Genomic DNA, 25,475 nt, shown 5'->3' with positions numbered 1-25,475 from the left:
TATTTAATGAGCATTGTTGGAGAGGGCCTAAGATCTAAGTTTTTCATTGACAGCCACTGCTTCTCTGTAATTGTTGTGCACATGACCATAAATAACTTCAAACTTGCTGAGTCAGCTAACACAAAGCTGTGGTGCTCCTCTGGGAATCCTAAGAGAGGAAGAACCCTTCTCTCCTACCCCCTCCACATTTAAGAGCATCAAGCCCAAGATCTTCCAGAACTGCCCACAGCTGATTGGGTGACTTGTCTTTCCTCAGGTGGCGGTGGCAGGGATACTTCCCCTTTGTCAGAGACTTTAGCAGGAGCTCAATGCAGCGGTGAAGGATGGGCTTGGGGGCGGGAATGCATTCAATCCACACTCTTTTGTTTTTTTTTTTGCACAGTGTCTTTCGAGGCCAAAGATAATGCTGGGTTTACTCATTATCTCCATTCTAAATGGGCTATTAAAGACAGGCCATGTCAAAGTCAGGGGCTTAGATATAAATCACACTGACAGTTCCCACAGTTGAACTTGTGGCTACGCTGGTAGATTTCACCTGATAACTACAGTTAATTTGCAATATTTCTATCACTTAAAAATGTAAAATATAATCCAAAGCACTGGTTCAGACTCACTGATATGTTCCCATGTGCGGTCTAAATCAGCAATAGCTGGACAAATTTCACAGTCAAACTCAAGCCCAATGTTTAGACATATGTGGCTGATTAAGAGAAATGAGTGCATGAAAGCCCCCATAAGGACTAATGGAGGCTCTGATTGGCTCGCGTGGTGGTTTACGGCCGCCATCGCACTGACTGTGCCCTAATATAACCATTGGAGAGGAGGTGAGAAGAGCTGCACACAACTTGATTAAAACAACTGCTGACTGTGTCTGTGGTAATGAACTGGAACACCAGTCACACGGCTCAGTGAAGCAAGAAACCTGGGCCAGTAAAGGGAGATGTTGATACTGTGAATATGTATGACAACAGAAACTTAACCAGGGTTTATTGTAATCATTAATTGCTAATATTATTTTGTGTTTTAAGTGGGTGTTTTCTGTTAAAAGTCACACAAAAACTCTATTTCTAGACAATGATACATTTGCGTTGTTCTTAATCTCATCTCAAAAGCAACTTGAACTCTTCATCAATCAAATCAGTTAATCGGAGGGCAAAAAATGCTGTGTCATGGTAAATGGTGAGTGCATCTTCCCTGCCATCAAGTAGATGTGAGTTTACTCAAACCTACTATTTACCTGACAAATTCTTGCTGACTTTACTTGCCATTAATTAGTCAGCAGGAAAACAGACACAGGAGCCTTAGTTCGTACTACTGTAACTGTACATGTGTGAGGCCACAGTAGCTGATTCAAATACTGTGTGAGATTAGTGTTAGAAACATGGAACTGCAGTCTGAGCAAATTTGGCAATCTGACAGCTGGTTGTGTTTACGATTCAAAGTTAAGTGTGTGACATTCTTGAAATGGTTGAAGATTTAAAATGTAATAGTTGATATTGGATTATAAATCCTTTATATAGAGTCAAAATATAACACATTATAGGTGATTTGATTAGTTTTGAAGTAAGTTAGGCCTTTTAACTCAGATGTTGAGATGTTTTAGCATTAATGCGACACATGCAGTGTGATCACTCTCGAGCCCCTTAGTTATTAATTGGAAATGAGCATTCCATTCTCTTTAGCAAAGTCATGATAAGGTACAAGCCCTGATCCTTTAATGACACAGAATCCCTTACATCTGCCAGTGCCTGTTGATTTGTGATGCATTTCCGTTTATTTATTTTGACCAGATGAGCCCCTGGTATTTATAGCGGGAGTAAAAGCCCAGTGTGGGGTCAATCCCGGGCAAGGCTACGAAGACAAAATGCTCAAGCTGACCTGACATTCTTGTCCCCATTTAGCTGGGGAAGGATTCTCCTGTCTCCTGAATTGACCCCCAATAAAAAAAAGACTGAGAACTGAGCTTGAGTGTGAAAGCGAAAGTTTGATTTTAAAACACACCCCTCCCCTCTTTCTGGAAAATGAAAACTTCCACCTGACACGGTGTCAGTGTCTTGGCGTGCTGGGGGGGTCACGCGTGGCAGGGCGCCATGGCTGTGTGGCAGCGGGGAAATGCTGGGTCTTCCTCTTTGTTTCCACCTACAGCTCCACAGGCCTCCAAGAGCATCTGTCACCACAGGGGGTCAGCAGGGCCAAGATGAATGAGCCCCCGGTGGATTCCCTCCCTCCTTGGCAAATGGCACAGGACAGAGGAGGGCATAGGGGACTAGGGGGAGGGGTCTGTGTGTGTGTTTGTTTGCATGTGAGTGAGAGAGAGGGCGAGAGAGAGAGGGAGGGTTTCTGCTGTTCTGAGGGAAAGAGTGGGATTCCCATTTCTCTCATGACAAAGGTGAATTGAGACATACCAGAGAAGAGTGAAACTCCATATGCTGCCTGGATATCAACACATTCTTTCAACAAGGATTTATTTATCTAAAATGGACTATATCTGAAAAAAAGCTGCCTTCACATTTGGGATTTACTGCATTTGATTTGGATTTTAAGGGCTCATCCACTGGCCCAGTAGTCATGGAAGGTACAGGAGAAGCTTTTTTTTTAACTGCTTGCTGTGTGTCACATGTGGCCCTGATGTAGCATTAATGAGACAGGCTTTTAGCACCTATTTTAGAGAGCATGAAGAGATGTTTGCCTTTTCTGTTCTTACACCATCCCCCTTTCTCTCATGTCTGATGGGCAGTGTCTTTTGACCACAGCTTTTCTAATGTAAACAGTGTGCTGACCTCTTTCTCGCATTTCAGCTATCGGTATGAACCTTAAATGTTAATGCATAACAATGAGGTGAAAACTATTTATATATTAATCAGATTTTCCTTAACATTTTATTTACAGTTATTTTCATGATTGACCTGAAAAGATTTTTTTTGTCAATTTGTACTTTTAATTTAAGTAAATCTGGAACAACTCATTTTTAGTTACCTGCTGTTTCATTGTCTAATTAAAATGTGCTATTTCAGTAGTTTAAAATACGCTATTCTAAACAATAGCCAAATAAGTGTCAAGTTTAACTGTATGGACAGTATCAACATCTTCCGACCTCTATTCCTCAGATATTTATGTGGAAAGAAAAACAGTAGAAGGATTTCTTATTAATTTAGAAATGTGTTGGCTTTGACTTGAGGGATCTGCTGAGTATGAGTCAAGAGGGGAAATACATTTAATTCTGCCTTCTCCCTCTATAAACACTAATGTAAATATGGGGTTGAGGGAGAAACAAAAGAGGGACTGGCGAAAAGGAAAAGGGAGGGTTAAAAGTAAGATCAGCTCAATTAGATACAGTTAGATATCTAAAAAAAAAAGGTTAAGGATAAATACCTGTTTTAAGGTTTAATGTGATTTAAAGTAATAATCTTGAATATTTTCATTTAAGTAAATGAGATTGTGATTAAGTGAATGAGGTAACACAATGGTGATTGAGCCTATGGCCCACTGATGAAAGCCCTTGCATTTACAGTATTACGAACTGAATGTCTGTGGCGACATTTGTGAGAAAAATCACACGCGGCGCACAGTTAATGGCGTGTTTTCCATCACACAGCAGTGATTGGTCTGCCAGAAAGTGTAGGCGGAGCTAACGCAACAGACTCACTCTTCCACATACGTGTGTGTGTGTGTGTGTGTGTGTGTGTGTGTGTGTGTGTGTGTGTGTGTGTGTGAAGCGGCGTGCTATTTTTTCTGGTCTCTGCTAGCGTTGTAAACGGCATGGCCGAACAAACAAAGAGAAGAGAAATGACTGCAGACGATGAAACAAACAAGTGAAAGTGAGAGCCAAAAACACACCTGCAATTACCGATTATTGCCATAGGTGACGCCAAATAGAACCAAAATCTTCGAGATAGTGACTTTAAGTAAGGGTCACCTTACCAAAGCCAAAATTCTGACCATTTGCACTTAACAAAGCATATCAACTACAGAAAAATGTAAGAATGTGAGCATTCATTCACAATTAATTAAGTTGTCTTACTGCCATATGTTATATTTGAAGAATGTTCATACCTCATATTTAACATAAGCAGTGATCAAAATCTATTCTTATCTGCAGCATTCACAAAAATGCTTCATTTCTTTCTTTCCACTTTTCAGTAATTGCAAATAAACCAAAGTCCTTTTTGACTAAAAGAGATGATGTACAGAGAAAACATTAGGCTCACATACTTTTTTAATTACTGTCTTCAATCCAAAATAAGCAAACATACCAGAACAGATAGCACAGATGGGGGTTGACTGGTTATGCAATTGCATGGTTGCATTTGTACAAAAACGTGTTTTAACAAAGTGAACAATTTATAAATAATAAATAAATATACATTTTTGCACTGTGTATATTACACAGCCATATGCCAGTATGATTTACATATGCTGGGTGTGTATGCACATGCAGTCGCACTTGCATTACGTGTGTCGACCTGAACATTCCCTCAAATGTCATTACTGGAAACAGATCCTTATTAAGCACCTCGGGCTGGGCCTGTGTGGGTGTCTAGATTTACGGCTTCTTCGTCTTCATCTCGGAGCCATCTGCGTCTCCTTCTGTGTTGTATACCTTTCATAGCTAGATAAGCATCAAAATATTTCAAGACCCTGGGTAATTAGCAGAGTGTGAGACCTTTGTGGGAACACCTAATGGACGTTAAAGCCTGAACTTGTGTTATGATATTTACTACCAGAATAGTGAATTTCACATGATCAATGCTATATTGAATTCTGATTGAATTTTCTTCTATCTTTAAAGCGATTCAGTTACCCACCTTGATTAGCTGTATCAAGCTGGCTAATCATTTACAAAATAAGTAGCATTGGGGTCAGTAAATGCAAGTTGAACCAGCTTGTTGTACATTTGCTTTTTGAAGGACTTAGACCCCAGACTAACCTCCCTCTTATAGAAAAGCCACACACAGTCAGATGTGATGACGGGGTAGATTGTGACAGTCAGTGTTTTGAAATGAACTTTGCTTATGTTATATTAGAGCCTGAGTGGCTAAACAATACTTTGTCAAAGATCCAAGGTAACTGGCAGTCCATTCAGACTAGAGTGATTGTGTTTAGTGAGTGCAGCTACATATGTCATGGTTTGAGCCCCTGGTAATGTCTGAGTGGCCATTAAATGCACCCATTAATTTTGTGAATAAGCATGTTCGTTGGACCGTGGTGACCTGTACCAGACTTTCTGTAGCATACATGTTTCAGAAAATAGTTAAGGTTTTTTGGCTTACCATACAGTGGCAAATTACCTGAACATTGTTTTTTATCTTTCAGAAAAATAATTTTATTACAATATTTTTTCAGCTGTTTGTCAAAAACATTTATCAAAAAATCCTTTCAACTATTTTCCAGAATAAATTGGAATTTTCTTGAGATATACTGCAGCGATCTTTCTTTACTTGTCAATTTACATAATGTTTGGAGAGTGTCTTATCAAGAAATGTGTGTCACGTTGTCGCAATGAGGCTGAGTTCTTGAAAATTCCTGTAATGGGAAAATGCAGTGGGAATAAGTAGAATTTGACTATCTAGCTTCTGATATTTTTCACGTTTGAGGTAAAATAAGTCTTGAAAACTGAATCAGACCCTAACTGATCTGTTATGATGAATGTTTTTTGGATTTTAGCCTTAAATTTGTTCCCAAAAAAATTGGTTCTGGGAACCCTGTTTGTTGAGTTTTTAATAAATTGAGATTAACCAAATAATAGTATAATATTGGCTACTTAGAGAAAAGAGAAAACCCCAGTAGGCTACAGTGTATCTTTTGGGAGATATAAAATGTTTCATTTGTGCTTAATTGTATCAATGACAGTGATCTCCCTGCTCTCCCCCAGGTCTCGAAGCACTGAGTAAAAAATGTCTTTGCTGAAAGTTTCCATTGAGTGGTAGTAATCCAGCATGTAGCAGAGGTGAACAAGTCCCTTCACACCCGGGAACAATCCGACAATGTAAGTCACCTTGTTTTTAATGCAATGCTCATCTGTTAGATATTAATTTCAGTGTCTGTGTTCTCATATTTTCTCTGTCTTGGTTCTCTCAAATCCACTGAGTGACTTAGACTACCTTACTTTGACCAGGGGTCACATTCATGCAATCTGTTGATGCCACCCAGCAGCTGAGGAATGGCCTTGACTGATCATCTGACCCACTGAGAGGCAGTTTTAAAGTCACCACTCTGTGACATGAACACCCCTTTTTAAGCCATTAGTCTTTGAACACTAACCTGCATCTCCCCAGTGGAGTCCACACATTATGTTTGACCATCCATCAAGCTGACTGCAGCTGCTGACTCACCTGCCACTTCAACTGACCTTAGCAACCACCTGAATCACACCCCAGAAACATCCGTTAAGCGACCTCTGCAACAGTCACGCTTTGTTTTTAGTTGCACAGGTGATAAAAGGTCATCCTCTGTGTTCACCTCCAGCCTGCGTGAGGTTAATGACAAATCTGTCCGCTGAGGCTTGAGGGTCAGCCAGCCAAAGAGACCTCCGGAGCCTTCTTTTGACTTCACATTCGAACAGGCAACGGCTGCTTAAAAACGCCCTCAGGCACTCATTTCTTTTTTTTCTTTTTTTCACCCCATCTGTCTTTGTTTTCTCTGTGCAGCCACCTTCCTCCATCAGTTAAGCAAGAAATACTGTAGCTTCATTCTGTTAAGCTGCTTATCTCTTTGACAGCACAGTCAGGCACTGTTAATCTTGTCTTTTGTCTGGATTGGTCAGATTCCTCCCCAGCAAGGTTGCTAAAGGTAAACACAGGGTCTGGAACTTGTCCAGGCATGGGCAAAATGAGACCTGAGAGGAGAAAGGCAGCTCCAACTTGATTCTTAGCCTGCCCATTATTGACTAAATAAAAAAGGTTCAGGGTGTCTGTCTGGCTAAAAGACACTGTATCAAGTAAATATGGATTCACTGACTGACATATTCAGTGTGTGGTACAGATGAATAGAACAACTTAACATAGAAATTATTGATTTCATTTCTAGGAAAGAGAACTGTATATCGTTGGGGCTTTGGACTGTTGGTTGTATAAAACAATACTTTGGAAGACCTCACCTTGGGGTCTTAAATGGACATTTTTCAGTAATTTTGACACTTCTAGGAGTATACAGTATATCAGATAATCAGATGAATCAATAATAAAAAAAAAGTTTGTTGCTGCCCTAATGGATTGTAAAAAGTAACTGTAATTAATTAATTAATTAATCTACTAATCTAATGCCTATGTTAAGTGTGAAATGGCTTAAATGAAAAGTTTGTTTAAGTGTTTTATGTCATGTTTTTGTGCACATCAACAAAATGAATGCGTTTTGTAAAGAGCTGCTTCATACCAACACATGCAAATAAACATCTACAATCCAAGGCTATTGTTGGGTTGAAAAAACACAGTTCTGAAAGGCAAGGTTAGTTAAATCATTACTAAACTCTGAGATCAAGTTTAGCTCACTTATACAGGTGCAACACATAACCTTGACATTAATGTGCTGCACAGATTCTTTGTAAGGCCTGAATGATGAGTTTGAGCTTTTTTCAAACAGCTGAAGTCTTCAACCTGGGCCTCCACTTGGCTGCTCTAGTGTTGATAAGCCACAACACTAGTCTGCACCAGTCAGTAGTCCAAGGACAAACGTGGAAGGCACTTCAGGCTAAACTCATGTGTCAGGAAAGCTGCCAAAACTCTCATTATTTTCTTTTTCAACACACAGTTTAAACGCTCTTGATTACTGGCTTGGTATTAAAAACAGATTGAGTGAAATGTTATGGCAAACTGAAAAGTGGGAGTATTGACTAGGAAGTTCCACTCTCTAATGAAAGGACACCACAATGTAGCATAGCCATGGGTCAGTGCTGCTGTTTCACCACATTTGGAGTGCTTTCTGTCGCTCCTTCTGTCTCTTTCTTGTGCTCTCTTCTTTGATACTATGCTTAGCCCTATGTCCAGCTGCCACCTGCCACCAGAGAGCAAGCCAACCTCAGGCCCACGCAGCCGACCCCGGCAGATGTCCCAGAGTGGACACTGGGGTGGAGGGGGCACGGGGGCAGAGCAGGCAGAGTGACACAACAGACAGAAGGAGAAAGAGCCAAAAAAGGCCATTGGCCTTGGCCATTATGTTTGGTAAACCAGACACATTTATCTCAGGGCGAATAATACCAGCGAACAAAGCATACAGTGCACCTGCATATAGGGCTGCAACTAAAGATTACTTTCACCATTGATTAATTTGATGATTATTTTCTTGATTGACTGATTAATAATTTGGTCTATAAAATGTCAGACAGAATAATTCCCACGATAAAAACCCAATGGAGATACACTGACGTAACCCTCGGAAAGATACAGCTGTGTTCATTTAAAAACATGAATGCATTTGTGTGAGACGCCTGCTGCTGGTTTGCCACAGAGATTGCTAGTCTTATATAAGGAACTAATCGAAAGAGATAAAGAGTGCCGTGACTGCATCCTTGCTCATCATCCTGCTTCTCTTTGCTCTCACAGATAATGGGGAATTCATACGCCGGGCAACTAAAATCTGCTCGATTTGAAGAGGCTCTCCACAACTCTATTGAGGCATCACTGCGCTCTAGCAGTGGAGATCCACAGCCCATCTTCACACAGCTCTACCTTGAGCCGGAGCTGTTTCCTGGTAACTTGGAAGGTAGGAAACGCACATGCTGTCATGTCGACATTACTTATGATTTCCTTGTCATGCACCTCTGGTCAACATTTGAAAATACATGCGTACATACATATGAAAGTGCCAATTTTTCCACCCTAAGTACTGACACGTTATCAATATTGAGATAATGAGTCAAAGATGTGGTCATATTGTTGTTTTCAACAGGTTTCTTTATGTTATGGGTCTGTATTTCCTAATTTTTTTTTAGTTTATAATTATTTTGTACTAATTATAAACCGTCTAAGAACAGCACCATTTTAATACACATAAATATCAATTCATTTATAATTATTAGTACTTTATTTTTCATTTATGTTTAATTGTATGCCTATCTTTACCTTACCGTTCAGCTGACCTGCTGTGCATTGAATAAAAGACTTTCTAGGTCACTGTTCCCTAATTCACTATAATTTCCTATAATTAGTATCTTTCCAGAAAACTTACTAGAAAATGATTAGGAATTTGCCTGTAAAATACAGTGTTACCCATAATTCTAATCCAGCTCTAGTGAAATAATCAGATTTAAAATGTCCATCAGACATGAAGTCAAAAGCCGACCTCCATGGTGGGGAGCCGCCAGGCCAGGAGCTTATGAACGGCCACTCTTCCAACTATCAGGTGGAGCTGGAGGACGATGATGACTCAGACAGCAGCAGCCCTCCACTTCCCTACCTACAGACCCCTGCGCCAGACGACTGCTGCACATTGGATGGTAACCCAAAAGGCCTTGATTTGGACTGTAAAAAATTAACACATTAATATTGAAGCACAAAAACCTTTACCTAGGATGAAATACAAAAAAATAAGCTTGTTGTTATAGATGATAGAAATATATAGAAGACATGATTTCTATGTCTTTGTTTTAATCACTTAATATATAAACTGTCCAATTGACCCTAAAGTCCTTCTTTATTTCTTCAAGTGTCACATCTGTCTCATCCTCTCTTCTCAGGGTTCTGTCAGGCCGGCAAGGACCTCCGCCTGGTCTCCATAACAACGGAGCCCATCGAAGTCCCAGCAGGCTTCGAGCTGGTCGGTGCAAAGTCCCCCAGCGTGCCCGAGCACATCCTGGTGTGTGCCGTGGACCGCCGCTTTTTGCCTGACGAGAATGGGAAAAATGCACTTTTAGGTCAGTTTGTTCCCCTGGTCTGACGTCAGAGTAAAGGAGACAGATAGATATCAGCATCACTTTACATTCCTGTTAGAATAATTATGCTCTGTTGTTAGCCTTTGCTGGTGAAACACCACTCTGAACTGTATATATTTGTACTGTAAATAATGTTTGTAAAATAATACAATAATTCCATTTTTGTGACATTACTTTCAGGCTTTTCAGGAAACTGTGTGGGCTGTGGGGAAAAGGGTTTCAGATACTTCACTGAGTTTTCAAACCACATCAACCTGAAGTTATCCACCCAGCCCAAGAAGCAGAAGCACTTAAAATACTACCTGGTGAAGAATTCTCAGGGTGCTCTGTGCAAAGGACCCCTCATCTGCTGGAAAGGTAACATCCCAATTCTGCATTCATATTACATTTCAGTCTTGCAGTGCTCTGATTTATTCTCTGACAATGTGCTGTTACGTACTGTTTGTCACAGTTTTTGTCATTCCTCTCTGTCCCTTCTCAGACTGTAAAACCCGCCAGTTCTCTAGCAGTGCATCAACGTCCAAACCCAGCTCGTCCTCCTCTCTCAGCAGCAAAGAAAATGGAGGTGCCAGTGGACACAGCTCCTCTCCCTTCTCCCTCTCAGGTGAGAGTGCATGCAGCACAGATAACATGCATTGCAAGATTTAGCGAGTCCCTTTAGGCGTACATAGATTAACTTCTCTGCAGGATGATTATACTAACATTTAAACAGTTGGTTGACTAAAAAGTTACGTAGAATTGTTGTATACGTGTCAATACGTGTATTGCTGCGTGCATTCTCCTTCAAATGACAAACCGAAATGTATATATTTCACCAAAAAGAGTTATTGCGTTAGTTCATTTATGCTGATAGGTTTATGTTGTTGCAATAGAAACTGATGGTGGTGGCTAAGCCCTGAAATTTTGGACTACTACACTGCATCCTGCTGTATATGAGTGAATTTGTGACAAAGCGGAGGCTTTGTTGGTTGTGTTTCATCTCATTTTGTTGTTGTGACACTTTGGTGTATATTCCGGTAGCATACCGATATTTCATCAGTAGTAAATAACCTTTTCAGTATATTTTTCATCATCATTATTGGTATTGTTATGAGCAGTGGTTGTTGCAGTGTCTGATATCAGTTGCCTGTTTCGTATCTCAATATTCTTAGGCCAAAAAGGAAATGTTATTCATTTGAGTAGCATACTTCTTTACAGAACACAATTTCATTCTGTCACTGTTTGTCATATAAGGTCATGCAAAAAAAATGTAAATGTAACAACAGTGTAATGAAATAAATTAAGACCTGAATCATTTCAGGTAAACCAACAGCTAAATGACTGTGAGACAGATTCTGCCTTTCTTTGAAGAGATGTTTCTTCTCTGACCTCTCACAACAAGAGCGACTGTTCCCTCTTTGATTGAAAAAAAGCTCCCGGGCTTATGGTATTGATTTGTTCTGAGCCTGGAAGCTGCCTGTCAGCAGAGATCTCACACATTAATGTGTTCGAAAACTGAGCTGTGGGGCTCGTTGTTGGCGTAACCCTTGCCTGATATCTCCTGACTGCAACCTTAAGGTACATTCTGCTCCCAAATAGGTCGCTGGCTCTTAGCAAGCCAAGAGGTTGAACATTGTAACATGTACTTTTCCACCTCTGCTCCAAATGAATGTTTATCCTGGAATGATTAATGAAAAGGAGAGCTATGATTTGTTTGTATTGTGCAGTGGACATTGGATACAGACACAGAAGCGTCTGCTAGCGTTTGATTAGTAGAATAAAGGCCAAAGGTAACCAAATGACCAATCAGCATAACAGTGGGTGTTAAGGTTGCAGGGTGTATATGTATTTTAATGATACATTTATCATCTTGTTTTTACCTCCAGATTCTCCAGACACCAGAACAATGCAAGTATCCTCAATCTTTTTCGGGAGTCAGGACCTCGGCAGAGACTGCAGTTTCCCCAAACCTCTTTCATCCCCATCTGGAAACAAGACTCTACCAATAGGTGAAGCTACTTTTTTAGTACACCCTCTGCATTATGCTTTGCTATGCTTTATCTATGATACAAGAGACGCACACAATAACATAAATCACATTGTTTTTTGGTCACACTCCCACAATACTAGTTGCATTCAGGCTTTGACAGTGACATTTGCAAGGAATTAGATGCTGATAAGCCTTTGCCATTCATGTGAGTCACTTAAATGGCCTTCCACTTATGCTGGAAAGGGTTGCTTAGCTACGTGGTTCAGCATAAGGCAGATGATGCCGTGGCTGACCATGGAGACCAGATTAACCTCTGCTATGGCCTGCTTAGACACACACACACACACACACACACACACACACACACACACACGTAACATGTACACACAAACCAATGCATGAGTGTGCATTTGTATTTACACACCAATCAATACTGAAGGAAGGAATGCTGTAATGACTTTTTAAGGCTTTGCTATCTAGTAGCTCCTTTACAAGGTTGTGATATTGACAAGCAAAGGCTACACACACCAATCAATGTTTTAGTGTATTGCAAACACAGTGAATATGAGGTTGCAAAATGTCCAATCCCATCATTGGCAATACATATGTACGTAATTTATAGGAAATCAATAAGTCACCTTTAGTACTGACTCATTTTTATGTATTGCTCAGCAGATAGTTAGTTGTGAAAACATTTTATATTTATATCTCAACAACTGTTGGATGGATTGCCATGATATTGTTTTTACAGAAAAGCATGGTGCCAAGAGGATGAATCCTAATTACGTTGCTGATCTAATGACTTTTCCTTTTCGCGCCATCACCAGCTCCAAATTAAAAACTTTGGTTTATGACTACAACCTGCAAAACGAATTACAATTCCCATCAGCCTAAGTTGTACTTTGTGTTTTGTACTAATTAGCGAATGTTAGCATGCTAACACTCTACACTAAGATTGTGACCATGGTAAACATCATACCTGCTGAACATCAGCATATTAGCATTGTCACTGTGTGCATGTTGCGGAAGTTAGCATTTAGTTTAAAGCTGTGCTGTGCCTACGTACACCGTCACAGAGCTGCTAGTATGGCTGTGGACTCTAAGTCTTGTTTCCACAACCATTAAATCTCAATATAGTCAAATATCAAGAGCATTAACTATTTGTTAATCTTCTGAATGTTGAGTACAGAACCTTTAACTATCTCTAGCGTATTACCGGTAATGTGTGTATTTATCTGCATGCATGTTTGTCTCTAGTGCCCACAGCTCTGAGGGTGAATGGGCCGACAAATAGCCTGGGTGTTGATGGGCGTCCTCCCTTACTGAGCCCCTCCGTGGTCTCTTTAGGGCCACCAGGTCAGGGGTATCGCAATGCTGACTTAGGAGACAGTCCTGGTAAGTCTTTCCTTTCTGAAGAGTAAATAAATAATAAAAGTTTAGTAAAGTAAAACGTTTTTAGTAGTAAATAAAGTCACATATCTTAAGAAGCTATATGCTAAACACTCATTATAATTATTGTTGTTCTCTGTGTCTGTTTTGGATGTTCAGTATCCACTGCCATGAACTCGGGTCCTCCAAAGAAGCGCCACCGAAGCTGGCATCCCAACTCGTTGGTACCTGTCCCACCAACGGCCGTCTCTGTGCCAGCCATCCGGCCGATAGGTTGTTCTCCAGGTCAGTTCCTGAACCCAATCAGGACGGCTCTCTATGAGCTGTGATGTATTTTATGCGAGTCAGCGTGAGATGCAATAAGAATGTGTGTGCAGACATGTGTTTTCTGTGCCATTAGGAGCAGAAGCTGTGTTGTTTATAACCCCCCCCCTTTTCTCCTTCTGGGTTGGGGCTGAGTATGCCACATCCCTGATGTTCTCTGGTTGTTAGGGATGATTCACTCAGTATCTCCATGGAGATAGAGCTGGAGAGTTTGTTGCACAATTGGTTAAAAAAAAATAGCATGATTGAGGAAGATTTCTTCCACATGATGTATTTGTGGTTATTATGTAAGAGCATCATTTCAGATAAATTTTCCTGATTCTTTTATAACATTGCTGTGATCACAGTACAACAGCCACAAATATTACTGCAGTGTTTTATGACTTAAATAGTAGTAAACACTAATATGTTTGAAACTTGTAAACACTACAATTTAGCTGTAGGTAATTAATCCTAGTATTCACATGTATTATTTTATTACCCTCCAGGTTTAGTATTAGGAGTGTCCTCTCCTCAGCCACCAGTAGCAGGAGTCCTTCAGCCCCAACCTGTCAGCGCTGGAGAGACTGTCATCGTCCCCGACAGCCTGCTCAACTCTTCAGGAGTTCGCCCTGTCATCCTCATCGGTACAAGCTTTATTTTAATGAACGGCTCTGTCCAAATACTGCAAATTAAATATCATCCTGCAGGGCATAGCAAAACAATGTTTATGAATGTCAGAAACACTGAATCAGAGGCTGTTTTACCACTAAGTAGAATAAAGTGAATTTCAAAATGTCAATTATCCTGGTGGTGATTATCAGGGAGCCAACCAATAAAGTCTTTTCAGAAAGGCATGAGTAGTTAACTTTTTCAAATGACAAATGCCCATCTGATTTTTATTACTTAGCCATTTCCTATCCAGCATCTCACAGCTAGCTGCCTTTTGTACCTGTTTTGAAATATAAAGTGTCTAAATATCAAGCTTATACTCATAACTGTTTAACTGTACTTTCAAATTTTGAAAGTTTTTCAATTCAGCAGAACAAATATTGAAGTTGTTGTTACTTGTTGTCCCAATTTTCTGGCTGCTATTTGTTTTGTCTAATGGTAACTTTTCTTTTCAGGGCATGGCACTTTACCTTATTTTTATGGGAATGTTGGGGACATAGTGGTGAGCCCCCTCCTGGTCAGCTGCTATAATAACAGCCAGTTGACAGAGAAAACCCTGGAGACGTTGGGCCTCAACAGCAGCCAGCTTCTCTGTGTGGAGACAATGATTCTGCTCACTTTACAGTATCTTGCACGTTTAGGTAAGCAACAAACTTACACGCACAAAGCAGCGTCGCTGTCACTAGTGTTTTTCTGACATGTTTGCAGTTATCAAACACACAGTGTAGTGGGACGGCTGACCAGGAGGTGCTGGTGTCTTATTTAAACAGAAACATGGCTGACAAATATCTAACTTTGTTATACATATTAATACATGTAAGCTTCTATATCAGTGGTTTTGACATTTCATATTTGAATTGTTTTTGCAGGCTCGGTGCAGATTCCTCTGAGGGAGGAGCTGGAGCAGATTGTTTTGAAGGCCATGCTGTGCTGTCCTAGGGGTCCTGCCATCTCCCCGTCCCAGCTGCCCTGGTTAGCTCGGCTGGAATCCAGCGTCTCAGGGGGCAGTGTCCAAGTCATGGTTACCCATAACTCTTTGGGAGAAGGCATCGCTGAGTCACTTCGGTCTCTCAGTGAGGGTCCTCACAACCAGAAGTGCCTGCCAACCTATGTTGTCATTATATGTGCCTCTAAAATGAGTGGCAGCGAGTTCTGTGTGCTAGTTTTGGGTGAGTGTTGCCACCTAGTTGAAACCTATTTAACTTGGTTGCGACCTTATTACTTCGACCAATCTGTGCACAATATGTATGTTAAAGTTATGATCTAATCTTATCTTATTTGTTGGACACAGGAAAGTACCAAGCAAGGGCCTTAGCTGAGGGGATGCTTACAACCAATGAGTTTCTGAAGGAAATCAGTTACGAACTCATCACAGGGAAAGTCAGCATCTTGGCATCTCACTTCAAAACCACGTCACTAGGTGAGTGCATATTAGGAGATTTTAAAGTCTTCATTTGGAAGAAACAAGATGAACTGAATATTTCCCACAGCGTTTTATGATTACATTTATATGAAACAAACCATTACACTTAAAGGAACACGCCGACTTATTGGGACTTTAGCTTATTCACCGTAACCCCCAGAGTTAGACAAGTCGATACATACCCTTCTCAACTCCGTGTGTGTTGTAACTCTGTCTGACACCTCCAGCATTAGCTTAGCCTAGCACAGATCATGCAGGTAACTGGTTCCAACTAGCCGACGACTCTGAACACAGCAGCCAACAGACAAGAGGCAAAAACAAAAAAAAGCAGCAAAAGAAAAATGAACAAGCAATAGCAGGCAATAATCGATTATGGTATGTCACTGCATCGATGCAGAATCACCCACGTCCGCATCGCGATGCATCGATGCAATGATTCATTTGAACACCCCTAACATTGACTGTGGCTGTTTTTTTAGTCATCATCCACTAACTAAATTAATCACAAGACAAGTTTGACACTATGATGTTGTCCAAATATCAAGGACTAAACTAGAACATGGTGTCATGAATCAGTTTAATTTGATTCGTATGACAACTGCGAACAACTGGATCATATGAAAGACGTGATTTGTGTTGTAACAGCTGGTATGCCTGGCTCTGTGTCTTTGTGTGACCATGGTGACTGGTTGTTTTTAGGGGACAATTTGGACAAGCAGCTTGTGCGATATCAGCGCAGGCGGAAGGGACAGGTCATCCAGCCCTTCCAGAGCGATGGCACTTACCACATCCACTCCCAGGAGGCTGCCAGCATGTCACCACCCTCAGACAGAGGTTAGCCTGCTCTCTATCGTACTCACTCACTGAACTGCTTGGCTCACCTGCCAGAGGCAGTTTTTTTTTACCAGCCAAAACAATCACTATATTCCACATAGACTCATGTTCATATTACAGTTATTCTGCAGCAAATGAAATGTTTGACATTAGTAGCAAAATTCTCCACATTTTCAAATGTCTGTTTTACTTAAGGTAAAACAAGGTAATTATTATTTTGTTGCACATTATATTATACTATATTGACATACTCTCCTGCATTTTCCTGTAGCAGAGCTGTTATGTAAGGTCTTCCAGATCTATCCGACTCAGCTGAGTGTGGCTCGGAGTCTCCTCTCTCAAGTCTGCTCCATCGCGGACTCAGGAACCCAGAACCTCGACTTGGGGCGTTTTTGTAAAGTGGACTTTCTTGTTCTAGTCCCTCCATCTCACATTCTGGTACACCAGACAGCACAGCGCATTCGACAATCAGGTCTGTGTCCAGAGGCAAAGTCATAAATAACAACATCATAAAGATTCAAGGATGACTTTTTCAACTACTTAGAAAAACTTTCCATTCCAGAGACTTAATGTTCTAGCAATGTTTTTTTCCACTAAGTTATGACAACAAGATCTATTCAACATTAGGGGTTTGTTTGTTTTGCTCAGGAGTTCTTGTCGACCTGGGAATCGAGGACGTCTGCACAGCCCACCAGAAATCAGACAAGTACGTGGTGCGTCTAGACGGTGAAGTTCACGCCAAGATGGAAGCCTTCATGAGGAAAGTCAAGCAGAACCCCTACACCCTGTTTGTCCTCATTCACGACAACTCTCATGTCGACCTCACAAGGTAAGATGACACCGCTGACATTTTTTTGCTCTGTTGATAATCTAAAGCTGTGTGAAACATGCTGTTGTTATGGCTGCAAATCTAGCCTTTTCATACATTGATTAAAGTGGAGAGAGGAGAACAGCTGCAAGCAAGTGAAAACACACACAACAAGAAGTATCAATAAGCTTGTATTTTGTTCAAATGTAGATAATTTGAGAATGTTTTTTTTTTTTATTTACTTTTTTTATTTATTGACATATGTTGTTCAAATTGATATTTGATCCACATTGTTTGCTGGATTTGGTGTTGATGCAGTTTGACATTTTTAGGCATTTTATTTTTCTGTTCAGATATGACTGCTACTGTTGCCAGCCTCCAAGATCTTATTCCAAGCAAACTGCTGTTGCCACATACATTTTATTGAAACATAACAGACATCACTTTCTTTTTTTTGGGAATGACACACTGTTAGCAAAGCAAATATTAAAACCCTCACTAACCAAGTCCCCAGTGGAGTTGTTATTTGCGTCCATGTTTAATGTTATTAACAGCTATGGTATGATTTGAACTGGAATCTAGAATACCCCTCACATGTTTTAAACACTTTGCCCTACATCTTCTCCAGTGCTCTGTCAGGCTCTGTGTGCCACGGCGAGCTGCAGGGTTTGGCTGACCGGGTGGTGAACTGCCAGGAAGTCCTGGATGCCATGAACCTCCTGGTCCTGCAGGTCAGCTGCTTCCCGCACACACTGCAGACCCGCCAGTCCCGCATCAGCATCCACAACGAAGTTCACTGGCCCTCCAACGAAAGTCTGGTGAGTATTATTTTAACATCCTAAATGTCCTCTGCAAGTCGTTATTAATGGCTGTCTAATACTTTATTCTTGTAAAGAGGCATAGTTCAGTGAATATTGAACAGGGATATTTTAACATCGAAGCTATTTCATGTCTGAATTTTGTTAAATTTCAACATTATGGCAGCATGCAGAGGCCAGTATGTAACAGCTGTGGTTTAGCTACTCCACCTGGTGGACTTAAAGTGCACTTGCACTAACAGAAGAGGCAACTCGATGATGACTTTTGAGATAATAAATGAGATATCTTTTTTGAGTAATTTTTGCTTTAATTTTACAGTTGTAGAGGCAGACAGGAAATATGGGGAGAACCATTAGGCTACCTGGGCGCCCCAAGATATAATGTTTTATTTTTTTATTTTTTTATTTTTAACATATTTCTGGTCATGATACACTATACCTGTATGGTGCTTTTCAAATATTTGTTCTGGTTTCAGGTCATTATGTGTTTTGTTCTAATTCTGTTAACACTTTTTTCATAAACGGGGTTTAGGTCCGTCCTAATTATATTTAAACTTGTACCGTTTTATTATTTAAATGCATGAATAGAATTCAGAGTCTCAGAGCAGAGGGGTGTTATGGTCATGTTGTGCTAGTTATTCTCATTATTATATTGAGCTGAATTTACAGTAGCACATAATATTGAAGTATCGTCTGGATGACATTATTTAGAGCAGTGGTTTCCAAACTGAGACGGGTCAAACAGGAGAAAAAAGAGCTCCACAAAACTAGATTGATTTTTTTAGACATTCCTTGAATAATTTCATGTGAATTACTGCATAATATTAGCCTGGCAAGCCAGACCCACATCAAGATGTTGGGTCTGGGAACTCACCATTGACAGGGCTCAATCCGAGGGGCGGGATAAACAGTTGTCTTTCAAATTCCCTCTGCACGCAATAGGATAGCGCTACAACCAACCAGAGCAACGAAGAAGGTAGCGAAGCTAGTTGATAGATTAAGCTTTTGCCGTATCCGGTTGGCAAAACTCCGAACACATCTTCCTTTTTTAAGAATGATTTCAGTGCTGTTCTTTGTTCTTTTCTCAAAGAAAAGCTTAATTCCAAGTCTTCCAGAAGACCGCTGTTCCCAGCAGCAGCAGCAGCAACCATAAGCCTGCCCACTGACTATACACGATGTGATTGGCCTGACTAGAGTTTGGTTTTTCCAGCTCGCAAGCCAACGGAGAGTGCCTAGACCCCCCCTGGCTGCAAATTTAATTTGCTGCCGCTAGGGTGCGTCTAGATTTCTAGGCTAGCATAATATTCAGGCAGCGTAAAAAAGATTACTCAAATCATTACTTTTTGTTCCATAGACATATGCAACTGCTGATTATAGTTGGCAGGTAGACATTACCATATTTTAAGGGGATACACGTAAAAAAAAAGCTGGGAACTGCTCATTCAAGAGGGCAATATAATATAATAATGAAGTGAAAGCACTCACTACGTTTTCAGATCAAGCATAATGCAATGAGACGAGACTCATTATATGCTTAGTAAACTAGTTCTGCTTTTTAACACTAAATTTGGTGAAGAATAGTTATTGTGTAAATTGGAAAAAAAATCTAAAAGTATTGACATTTAAAACAGAATGCCATGTTCTTACTATATTATAATTTTCATCCAGCAGGGGGAGCAGTCTCCTAATGAGTTGCTCTACTTTGGCCTGAGGGACTACAGCAGCTCCCTGCAGTGGGGCGTGGCCAGCCCCATTCTGCGTTGTGATGATGCCTTTGAGAAGATGGTCCACACACTGCTGGAAAGGTGATTATGGTGTTACTGATAATTGTGAGACATATTGTCAATCAAAATCTTACAGATGTGTATTTTCAAATGGCATTTACTGGCAGTGAGTAGGTTAAGAAACACAAACCTGTCTGCTGTAATTTTGCCTGTTGATAAAATGCGTCATATTCAGCTATAAAGCTCAAACTAACATATTCCCTATTTGTGTCCCAGACATCCGCACCTTCACAGCATGGTGATCCGCAGCTACCTGCTGATTCAGCAGTACACTGAGGCCATGATGGCCCTGACCTCTTCTCCGTCGCTTAGAGACCACATAACCCCAGAGACCCTGGCCATGGTGGAGGACCTGATCAACGCGCCAAGCAGAGAGGGCTCCCAGGGCCGTGGCCACATGCTCTTGGTTCGAGTCCCCTCACTACAGCTGGCAATGCTGGCCCGGGAACGACTAGAGGATGTTAGGGACAAACTGGGCCTCCAGTTGTGCTTTGCCGTGCTGCTGGGAAGCCCGGCCTCGGAACTCAACCTGCACAGAAACTTCACCAGCCGCCTCAAGGTAAGAATGCCATGCAACCAGAGTCACATGAGTCTTTTTATTGTGTTATTTTACCAAACGTTTTAAATATTTATATAAAGTGACTGTGGTTTATTCAAGCAAGATGTGTTAAGGAAATCCGATCCATGAGTGAAACATTCAAGTTCATTAATGTTTGAATAGGTATCAGGATTTGAATGAAATTCGCTTTTACGGAGTCTGAAGTGATTATCTAGGAGTTGACTTAATTCTCAGAATTCACTTGTCTCTTTTTCTCAGTTTTTTGACATTGTAAATGATCTCAAACCTCATTAAAATCACCAAATATGTCCACTGAAACCCCACTAGTGAATGTGTTTAGACTATTCTTCGTTTGACACATTCACATTTGAAATAATATGGGACCTGTGATCTAGACTACTAGCTTAAAAAAATATTTTTGTTGAATTAAATTTGTCCTGCGTCAGCATTACTGGTCTAGTTCTAAATGATGCATAAAAAACTCAACAATAAACATTATGTAATAATTGTGTTATGCTGTAGGCCTGGAGAGGCTGTGAGAATGGAGACTGGGTACCGCACACTTATGAGGATCTGGAAGGGCTGCCCTGCATCGTCATCCTTACAGGAAAGGACCCTCTTGGAGAAACCTTTCCCAGGTAAGCGCCCCCATCACTTGAAATAATAGAATGTGATCATCAATCATGGAAAGTATAGTACGTTGCCTTTAAGCTCATCTATAATTCCTCTTGGTGTGCAGTTACCGTGACTTTTTTTTTTTACCCTCCAAGTGTTATCTTACACGTCTACATTCACACTGTGTGGGTTGTCTTCTCTACAAGAGAGGCCCAATTACGTTTCTTCCTGCACCCAGTGTGCCAGTCCTGGGTTGTGTATCTCTTTGTGTCAGCATCAGTAAACCATCTGAGATTTATAGCACAAGCATTAAAACTTAATTAAAACTTAATGCTTGAGTGATTTAATCCAATTTTCAATATAATTTGGGTAATTCGATTGTGTACAATTTACAAATAAATACATTTTGGCCTAAAATGTTTTTTTTTCAAAATTAAAGACATGTAGATGCGAACATCGAAATAGGCAACAATCCTTCTATGCAACAATCTTTCACACTTTTACCCTTCTAGGTCTCTGAAATACTGCGACCTGCGTCTGATAGACTCCAGCTACCTGAGTCGTACAGCCCTGGAGCAGGAGGTGGGGCTGGCCTGCACCTACGTGTCCATGGGCGTGGTCCAGGAGCCCAAAAATGCCATGGCCCCTCGGGAATCCGAAGGAGAAAAGGCCACCACCAGCTTGAATGATGGAGAAGAGCTGGAAAGGCCTCAGAGCAACGGCAGCGCTGCAACCAGAACCTCTGGTGAGCCCCTGACCTCACTGAGATACTGAGTCTTAGGATTCAAGATGCAAACACCAGACGTTGACTTTAAGTAATATCTTCAAAATTAGCTTTATTTGTGTTTATCCTCATACTCTCTTCATGTCTCCACTCAGGCTCTTTTCCAGAGAACGGTGTCAGTTCATCTGACGTTGCCGACTCTTGCCAGAAGCCCTCCACCTCCACCTGCCCACCCGAAGGTGCCATCACCTCCGACATAAGCACAGTAACATTAACACAAGGCTTCAAGCAGGAGTGTGATTCCCTCGCAAGCCAGCTCTCCTCCAATCCCTCCAAAGCCCCTCCCTCTCTTTACTCCAGTTCCTCCTCTTCCTCCCCCTCCCAATCTTCCTCCTCCGCCCAGAGACCCAGCCAGTCCACACAATGTGGTCGAGACTCCAAGCCCGCTCGGGTGTCACCGCGGACAGTCATTTTGTCACGGGCGGCATACAACCTGCTGGCGGGGGAGTCTGGGAGTCAGCTGAGCTCCTTCTCCCTGCTGCCTCATGCAGATGTAGCCTGGAGCAGCCCCCTGAGGCCCCTCATCACTCACAACCTGCAGGGGGCGGAGCAGAGCATTTACTACCGCCAGTGGACCATCGCCAGGCAGCATCACGCCGATTACGAAGCTCCATCTGTGCCACATCCACGACGCCTGCTACTCAGTGGACCCCCACAGGTGCGCATATAAGTACTAATATGCATATTATATTGATTATGCATCTGCATTTAAGTGTTATAACATTACAGGGATGATTTATTTCATGTCCTTTGTTAGGTGGGAAAAACTGGTGCCTATCTGCAGTTTCTTCGTATCCTGTTTCGAATGCTCATCAGATTGTTGGAGGTAGATGTGTATGATGAGGAAGAGGAGGAGGAAGAAGGTGAAGATCATTGGGACTTGACTGACTTATTTATTCTGACCTCATGGTTTTAAACACACCATAGACACAATAAGGAACTAAATGTCAGATTGTCTTTTTCACGGTGATTTAGTTTTTATTCTCATCTTTTCATGTTCTTTTCATCTCCAGAAACATTAGAGGTTACAACTCTAGGAAATACCCAGTTGCCTGACATTGAGGAAGTGCGAAAGCTGCCCTTTGACCCCTACCCCCGGGACCCTAAGTTCAGGAAGGCCAGCCCTGTTTACACTGACAAGATGCCAAAGTGCTTAAAAGGTCAGCAGAAATATGCAAACACTCAGCAGAGTCAGTCACTTTTAATCTGCCAATGTAAATACAACATAGGTGTTACTTTAATATTAAGTTGAACACGCTTATCTCAAAGTAGGAGAGTGAACATGTTTGATTTTTATTGCAGATTTTAGGCAAGAAGGCGAGAGCCAAACCTCAGCCAAACGAGAGACCAAGTCCATACGTCTGAGCAGGTTTGCCGCCCACAATGCCTTTCATCACTGTGAACAGTGTCACCACTACTGTGAAGCAGGCCCTGCCACACAGGTGAGTGCACAGGCTCACATCACACATCTAAGGCACTCATCTGCTGCCTTCTTTGGGCTTGAGTAACTTCAAACTATTGCTGACTTATAGATGCACATACAGATATCCTAACCTGTCAAAATACTTTGACACTTGAAAGCTTGAGAGTTTTTTTACTATCTGTAGTCATGCTTAAAGGTGATCTCTCGGTGTTAATAATGCATGTGTGTGTCGTAGCTGTCGGAGTGCACCTTCCATGCTTTCACCTTCTGCTCGTCCATGCTGGGGGAGGAAGTCCAGCTCCAGTTTGTCATTCCCAAAGCCAAGGAGCATCACTTTGTCTTCAGTCAACAGGGCAGCCACTTGGAGAGCATGCGCCTACCTCTGGTCTCCACCAAGGTTAGTTTACTAGATACATGTAGGATTATGTGTGTCTGTGTGTCGGTACGTATATGTCTGGAGAGGGGGAGTGCTCAGTTCTTTCTTCTAAAGCTCGAAACTGAGGCATCACAAATCAACGTATTAAATATTTTATTTTCCTCACAACTTCTACTACACAACTACTCTTTTGTTTTTACTCTACTTTCTTCTTTCTGTGTTTGTCTCTAGGATCCTGATGTGTTCAAGAGTCCAATCTTCACCCCTACTACAGGACGTCAAGAGCACGGCCTGCTCAACATTTTCCATGCCATGGAGGGTGCCATTCATCTGCATATTCTGGTGGTCAAGCAATTTGAGATGCCCCAATACAGAAAGTACTGGCCCAACCACATCCTGCTCGTCCTGCCAGCTATGTTCAACAGCGCAGGAGTTGGTGAGCAGCTTACTACCTAAATAAACTAAAATGTCTCTGTAAGAATGTCATTTTTCAATCTATGGATGCACTAATTTTATAAAATATCCCCAATGTGTTACTGATTTAAACACATAAATAAGTTTAAATGTGCCCTGTGGAGTTTTGTTCAGGTGTTTCTCACCAAAATGCAGGACCATGCATCCTCGTGTGTGCACGATACAAACCAAACAGGAACCCACTCATAAAAACATTGCTTTATAGCGCTACTAGTGCTCAAACACTTTACAGGGTACCTTTAAGTCTACGTCACCTTGCAACTTATCTCCCTGCTGATAATGAGGGGTTTTATTACAGTGAGAGAGCCACCCTGGTCATATATTTATTACAGTCAGTCACTTTTTTTCTACAGCACAATAGTCTGATTTGTAAGTCAGCCAATCAGGTGCATGGCCTGTAACTAAACTAAATTACTCCTAAATAGACGGCAACTGGGATTACCCTTTTACCTATTTTACCCATGTCACAATGGCTGCCTGCCAACATTTCTGTTCAGGATAAACCCAATACACTTTGCTGTTTACAGAACATGCATTTTCTAAACTGCAAGAGTTCACTTGTAAAATTCGTAATGCAGCTTTTAAATTTTATTTGCACTTATTACCTCTTGCAGCACTGTGTTGATGGGCGCTGTAGGTGTAACAGTTTTGAGAAAGTATAAATGGAAACAATTGACACATGTGCTCCTGTCTGTTTAAGGTGCTGCTCGCTTCATGATCAAAGAGCTGTCATATCATAACCTGGAGCTGGAGAGAAACAGACTTGAGGAGCAAGGTGTCCATAGGCAAGATGTATGGCCTTTCATTGTCATGATGGACGACTCCTGCGTGCTGTGGAACACCCATCAGACAGCAGACAGCAGGTAGAATTTTCTTTTTGATTTGTAAAATTTGCAGAGAGAGGAGTTAAGTTTTAAGAGTTATACTTATTCACAATAATTTTCTTTCTTCCTTTTAAGCAAACTTTTAGCTTTTGTTACCCCTATAACCGCGATTAAAAAATGTGTATATTATAATATTCAGAGACCCTAAAGGAAAGGACGAAAAAGGTATGTGATTGTTGCCCCAAATAAAAAGCTTCACACGTGTGCCCTGTCCTCCTTTTTCTCTCTCAGTGAGACATCAGATGGAACGAATGTGTCACTAAAGACAGTGCTGCAGCATATGGAAAACACACCGAAGATCTCCCTGTACGCAATGTGCGGTACACGCAGGTGGAGCAGCAGCCTGGCTCGCAAATCTCCCAGCCACCCCTTCAGCCGGTGTCACCTCCATGACTTTGTCATGCTTAATGTGGACCTGACACAGAATGTTCAATATGACCTTAATCGGTACGTTTGTAGAGGATTGTGTCAATCAGTCACACGTTTGGTGATTTG

At 41.3% G+C, this 25,475-nt stretch overlaps 1 protein-coding gene across 9 annotated transcripts in view; it reads left to right on the top strand.

Moving 5' to 3' along the window:
• greb1l (GREB1 like retinoic acid receptor coactivator) overlaps positions 1-25,475 on the top strand; it is a 45,781-nt gene that overhangs the window by 15,491 nt on the left and 4,815 nt on the right. For 2 of the 9 annotated variants that reach the window (XM_036005238.1, XM_036005244.1), the window contains exons 2-30: positions 5,873-5,986; positions 8,538-8,697; positions 9,257-9,430; positions 9,671-9,847; positions 10,046-10,222; positions 10,347-10,469; positions 11,731-11,853; positions 13,092-13,229; positions 13,383-13,508; positions 14,036-14,173; positions 14,654-14,839; positions 15,068-15,367; positions 15,490-15,618; positions 16,321-16,455; positions 16,727-16,927; positions 17,104-17,284; positions 17,892-18,081; positions 19,750-19,886; positions 20,082-20,424; positions 20,947-21,062; positions 21,552-21,784; positions 21,919-22,481; positions 22,581-22,686; positions 22,837-22,983; positions 23,126-23,265; positions 23,482-23,643; positions 23,854-24,058; positions 24,797-24,959; positions 25,212-25,427. In XM_036005238.1, coding sequence (XP_035861131.1) covers positions 8,541-8,697; positions 9,257-9,430; positions 9,671-9,847; positions 10,046-10,222; positions 10,347-10,469; positions 11,731-11,853; positions 13,092-13,229; positions 13,383-13,508; positions 14,036-14,173; positions 14,654-14,839; positions 15,068-15,367; positions 15,490-15,618; positions 16,321-16,455; positions 16,727-16,927; positions 17,104-17,284; positions 17,892-18,081; positions 19,750-19,886; positions 20,082-20,424; positions 20,947-21,062; positions 21,552-21,784; positions 21,919-22,481; positions 22,581-22,686; positions 22,837-22,983; positions 23,126-23,265; positions 23,482-23,643; positions 23,854-24,058; positions 24,797-24,959; positions 25,212-25,427 — 5,186 coding nt within the window. In that variant the 5' untranslated portion in view covers positions 5,873-5,986; positions 8,538-8,540. Of the gene's footprint in view, positions 1-2,362; positions 2,576-5,872; positions 5,987-8,537; positions 8,698-9,256; positions 9,431-9,670; positions 9,848-10,045; positions 10,223-10,346; positions 10,470-11,730; positions 11,854-13,091; positions 13,230-13,382; positions 13,509-14,035; positions 14,174-14,653; positions 14,840-15,067; positions 15,368-15,489; positions 15,619-16,320; positions 16,456-16,726; positions 16,928-17,103; positions 17,285-17,891; positions 18,082-19,749; positions 19,887-20,081; positions 20,425-20,946; positions 21,063-21,551; positions 21,785-21,918; positions 22,482-22,580; positions 22,687-22,836; positions 22,984-23,125; positions 23,266-23,481; positions 23,644-23,853; positions 24,059-24,796; positions 24,960-25,211; positions 25,428-25,475 lie in introns of those variants that run through there. The other 7 variants (XR_004898316.1, XM_036005237.1, XM_036005239.1 and 4 more) reach the window with 6 other exon arrangements.

The sequence above is a fragment of the Sander lucioperca genome, chromosome 9 (genome assembly GCF_008315115.2).
Source record: "Sander lucioperca isolate FBNREF2018 chromosome 9, SLUC_FBN_1.2, whole genome shotgun sequence".
Classification (NCBI taxonomy): Eukaryota; Metazoa; Chordata; class Actinopteri; order Perciformes; family Percidae; genus Sander; species Sander lucioperca.
Note: the sequence above shows the minus strand (reverse complement) of the source record. Positions and strands in the feature narration are given on the sequence as shown.